The 5,691-nt window shown below is 31.4% G+C and overlaps 1 protein-coding gene across 1 annotated transcript; it reads right to left on the bottom strand.

Annotated features, from left to right (window-relative positions):
- Positions 1-209: 209 nt before the first annotated feature.
- Positions 210-3,691, bottom strand: LOC107762579 (putative protein phosphatase 2C 65). The gene is made up of 5 exons (XM_016580950.2): positions 3,120-3,691; positions 2,347-2,655; positions 1,822-1,939; positions 1,497-1,720; positions 210-848 (listed from the first exon to the last, which is right to left on the bottom strand). Exons 1-5 carry the CDS (start codon positions 3,363-3,365, stop codon positions 390-392), a joined length of 1,356 nt encoding a protein of 451 aa, XP_016436436.2. The 5' UTR covers positions 3,366-3,691; the 3' UTR covers positions 210-389.
- Positions 3,692-5,691: the final 2,000 nt, after the last annotated feature.

Here is a 5,691-nt window from a genome sequence, read left to right on the forward strand (position 1 = left end):
GCCGACATGGGTGTGGCATCTAAACTGTCTTGTCGGAGCAACTTAGGATATTAGGTAGTAGGCAGCAGTGTCTACCTATAACTGTGTTAACCTGGCACGTAAATCTCATTAATTTTATTTTTAAGTAGAATTTTTAAAATACAAAAATTTAATAGAGAATACACTATAATTGTATAAAATTGATCAAAAGCAAATTTCACAAAACTCGATTTAACGAACTAGACACAACAGCATATGTACATAATAAAATTCTAAGTTATTACATTCTTAGTAATAGAGCAACATATTATGTAAATAATAAATATTAAACACTTAGAAGAAAATCTGGCACTTACATATATGTATACAAGCATTTGGTTTCAATTTCCAGTAACCTATAGTCTCTTACATTATTGATGATCATCAGGATACACAAATTTCATTCCAGATCTTCTTCGCTGGCCCTGATTATGTTTATGCTCTGTAGTCGATGAATTTTTATTATCATTATCCCGTCCATCTTCAGGTCCACGAGCAATATCTTGATCATCTTCATCTTCTTCGACTTGAAAATTAAGCAACGTATCAAGGCCATCGTCTGTTTTGGCATTCTCAGGGTTATTTTGATCGGTTGCTAGTTCTGTATAGTTGAAGCTCAATTGTGTAACCTCGGACATTGATTTGGTTAATAGTGGCCTTTGGCGTTTCAAAAACAGACATACTACAGCACAATCGTCTATCTTTGCGCGTGGATATTTGTATTTCCAGGCTCTAACTGCACATTCCACCAGCAATTTTGCTGCCATTGATCGTTTTCTTGCTGTAGCTACTATCCGTATCACTTCATCGTTGCTTAAAACATCCCACACCTAAAAATAGAAAGAGTTTAACTTATATCAAGTGATAACATGAAGAAATTTTATATTACTAATGCAATTTAACCGATTATAACAGTTATTACTCTAGGGCTCGTTTGGTACGAGGGATTAGGGATATTAATCTCGGGATTAAATTGAGATGAGTTTATCCTATGTTTGGTTGAAATAAAATCGCGGTATAACTACTTTCAGGATTAGTTATCGTGAGATTGTAGTGTTATTTTTATCCCTATGGAAGTATGGGGTAACAAATTCTAGAATAATTAATCCTGAGATAACTTATTTCCCAATCAAACGACCCTAAAAGTAAGCATTTTTTTCGAACATTATGTAGAATAATATGAGTAATAATTAAGTCATTCAAATATGATATATTAATCCTATGATCTAAAACATGTAGATGCATTGTACATGTCATATGTAGGATTATGCATCTATTCAAGTGTAGGAAAAACCAAAGAGATATATGCAACAATGTGGTATTTAAGTTGAAGGATTAACTTAAATAGTTGTCCACCCAATCGCCTCAAATTAAAAATAACCCATACATAAATATGTATAATCAATATATAATCAATGTATACCCACTAGAAAAAGTAAATACTGAATTCCCCTAGTTATTTGTGTGAAGATGCTTACCCCATCAGTTGCCAATACAACAAATTCGTCTCTCTCAGTAAGCTTTCTGTAATAAACTTCAGGGACAGAAATGAGGCCATAGTCTTTCAAGCAAAAATCTCCAAAAGCTCTAGCCATGGCCAAGCCAGGGCAATCTTCATCTGGCATCCAAACTCTATATACATTTGGTTCTTGTTCCATTGCCATTACTCTTCCTTTGCAACTTTTGATTCTTTCATATTCACCTAACGAAAAAATAATACAATAAATATAATATGACTTTTTCTTTTTTTTTGGGTTCTAAAAATTGAGTTCACTAAACATTTTCTTGAGAGCATGCACTTACTTGGAATATGAGGCTTCAAGTCCACTGTGAGTTGTTCGGAAATAAGCTGATTTTTCTCATCCCTGGTGCAAATTATAGCTCGAGAATCCCCTAAGTTTCCAATTAACAAATGTTCTTCCTGGAAATTCCACAATTAGAATAAACAAAGAATCACAAGTCAATCATCTATCTAAACAAGTTAGGTTGTTGGTGAGAAGCAGCAAAGCCAAAAATTTCATTGAGGGGTATCAAAAATATAAAAATTTAAACACATTAAAAAGCTAAGTGGATTTATACTATATAGTATATATACACGTCAAAATAATTTTTTGACCTAATTAAACAGTGTAATTAGGGTATCAACTGACACTCCTTAACCTAAGGTGGATTGCCTACTGCTCACAACAACCTCAACTGGTCAATTGACACCTCTTAACTTAAGGTGATCTGCTCACGGAATTACACAATTAAATTTTGTGTTTAGTCAAATACTGATCACATATAATGAAACAGAGGAATACTTGTTTTCTCTCTCAATTTAAGTACCTGCTTAAATAAAGTAACAGCTGTTGTGCCACTGGAATAACTCTCAATAGAAGGTTCCTTTTCAAGTTCTTCATCCATTTCCTTAAAGGATTTGAGAAATGCAGCTTTCGTTGCAGCAAAGAGTGGGTTCTGATCAGATTCATCACCATTTTCAGTGCTTGTAATTTCACTCACATTATTAGACTCCTTCAACAATGATGAAATTTTCGACGGTAACGAGTCGCGCACATAGCGTGCAACCTTGTGGCCGGAGGGACCATGTCCATCAAATACACCACAAAAGAACGCACCTTTCTGTCCACCAAAGTTCTATACACCAGGAAATAAGTAAGAAAACATTTATTTTCCAGAAAATTTTTTCGTGGAAAATATATTCTTTCATAGAAACACACCCATTATGAATAAATTAAAATGTATTAGTCCTATTCATCCATTTCCAGGCAACATTTCACAATCATCAATAAGTAAGGCATGATTATTTTGACCATTATGAGGGTAAACATAAAAAAAATTATATATTCATGGTAATGAATGGAAATACAAATTAGATATCCGAGAAATAAAAAAAACTATGGATTAATTTAAAGTAATTATTCCCACCCCCTTTCTTCCTCGTGAAGAAGGAATAGAGACACAACTTTCATCTGTCTGTTACAATATAAATATTATATCTTTCGTCCTTAAGAATGGGCTAATTACCCACAAACATAATGATAATATGCATAATATTACAATATTAATTTTTGAGAAGAAGAAAGAATAAATTAATGTACCTCCCAAACAGTCATGGCATCTTGATTAATCCCCTTTTTACCTTGTTGACTATACATTGATACAAATTTAGAATATCCATGCAACCTAATATGAGCACCAAAATCTCCCTTTCCTACAAAATTACCATTATAATTATCATCTTCAACATTAATAATATCTTTCTCCTCTTTCTCCTCCACAAAATGGTGACGATAATTTCCTTGATCAAAATGCCGTACCCTTTGACAGGAACAACATGCACCCATCTTTAATATTTTTTTCTGCAATATAATCTCCTCACAAATAATAAATCTTGCCTCAGGAGTTTAAAACCATTCCATATAATTTTCAGATTTAGCCAAAGAGAGTTTTTTTTTCCTTTAGTTATAATTTGGTCCTTTTCCTAATGTGGAAAATGGAATTATTCGTATAGTAATTTTGAAGATGGAATGGGAATCAGAATACAAGTTTCATATGAATATCTTGGCAAAGAGGCAAAAGACAATAAGGAGGACAAATCAAGAATGTTGTCTCATGAGATAAACATTCATGATTTGTGAGAAATAAAGGAACAAGTAGAGGAGAATAAAATCGTCAATATAGTCCTTTTATTTTTCTTTTTTTATTTTTTATTTTTGGATATAGCGTGAATAGTTTGACCATTCAGTTACAGTCGCATTGCCCTCAATTGCGCCTCTCTTATTTTTCTGTCTCTTTTTTCCTTTCCCTATTTTTTGCTATTATTATTTTTCTTATTTTATTAATATTACTTCTTCTAGAGTCATAGTTTGTTTGCCGCTAGTATTATTTGGAGAGTCAAATAATTCTTTTACTGATTATAATTTTGAAACTTTAGATCAACACTTTAATTTTAAAAGAATGTGATTTATAACAGTACATAATTTCTACACTCGGGTTGCAAAAATTTAGCTGTTGCAGTGTTGCTTATGCCAAAGATCTATTAGCACATATTGCTAAAATTACACGTAATTTTTGCCAGTTATTTTTGGTTTATACGTCATCTTATTATAATGCTAATCACATGAAAGCTCATAACTCAGATTGATTATCGAAATGATATTTACATTTTGCTACATATTTCATGATAAGGAGTCGAAGTCCGTAGAGATGCAATTTGCAAGTACAGTTAAAATTGGGCAAATATCACTTTCAGCCCGTGCTCAAATTTATTTGCATCTAGTAACCGCAAAAATGTATATAATTTGTATATTTTTAGTCTATAATATATAGAAATACACACACATGCGCATATTTATATATATATGTATGTATGTATGTATGTACAGAAAATATACAAAAATATATATTTTCCGACTATTATTTTAAAAGCGGCTATATTATAGCATTTGTCCAGTAAAATTTCATGATGCATAACTGGGCTTAAGATATTTCATGGTCTGTTTTGAACATTATTTCAGTAGGATTGAAGCGAGTTCACAAGTACTGCTCTAAATGTAAATCAAGAAAGCATATATATTTTTTTTTGTGTGTGTGTGTTGTAGTATCTTAATTTTCAACGGGGCAACAGACATTTCCAAAGAAAAATATTTAGCTTTTCTTTTTCTTATTCCCTTTTTACATGTTCTCTGGTGCATCATTTACTTAAAAGGGCAACCAATATGCAAGGAATAATGAAGGGATAATATAAACTAGTATACTATTCCTTGACAAAAAAAGGGGAATATCTAGCTTTAAAAAATGATAATAAAGACATAAATTCCAAATTGTGCAAAATATCGTAAATACATATTGCTATTAGCTCTTTATCTTCATAAAAAGCCTTGTTATAAAATCAATCACTTCAATACAGTACGGTCGATTTAGGACCTTTCTAATTTTGATTTCATTGTCGTTAAAATTAAATATAAATCACTTGTTCTATTTTTTTTATTCTGGTACCTAACAAACAGTGGTCAATTTTCGTCCACATAAAAAATTTAAAAAAGAAAAGAAGAAGAAGAAAGAGGAGGGAAAACAAGAAGAATATATTCCATAAATTCCCATTTTTATTATAAAAACCTTCTATGAGTAATTAAGTTAGAGAAGAGTGTACCCTATAGTCAAAGTCAGGGTCGTATAGCCTAATACCGTGGGATATATTCATCAAATTTCCAATATGTAAAGCCTAACCGGCTTTTAATTATTTTTCCAATCCTTTTCTGTTAAATGTGAAATCGTGTTTCTGAAAGCAGAAATGAACGATTTTCTGATTATTTTAGTGCATTATGGAGACTGGAGGATAGAGCAACTGCAAAAGTCAAAAACTGACACTTATTTAATGAAAATATTTCATTATCAACACTAGATTATTTGTTTTTAGCAATTAAAACGAAGTGTTTTGTTAAAATGAGCAAATAGTGGCTAAGTTGAGTGAACAAACGAGATCAATTGAATTCCTTTTGTTAAAAAATTATATTATTATATAACTAGGGCAAAAATAATACTTTCAGTTATATATAAATTATTGAATCTGCTTGATATAACAAAAAAAGTCTAGTGAAATGGCAAAGGAGGTCCAAAAGTTACAGTATGTAAGCCTAGGCCCAAATCCGAAGTATAATATTCTATTAA

This window comes from Nicotiana tabacum, chromosome 5, assembly GCF_000715075.1.
Source record: "Nicotiana tabacum cultivar K326 chromosome 5, ASM71507v2, whole genome shotgun sequence".
Lineage (NCBI taxonomy): Eukaryota > Viridiplantae > Streptophyta > Magnoliopsida > Solanales > Solanaceae > Nicotiana > Nicotiana tabacum.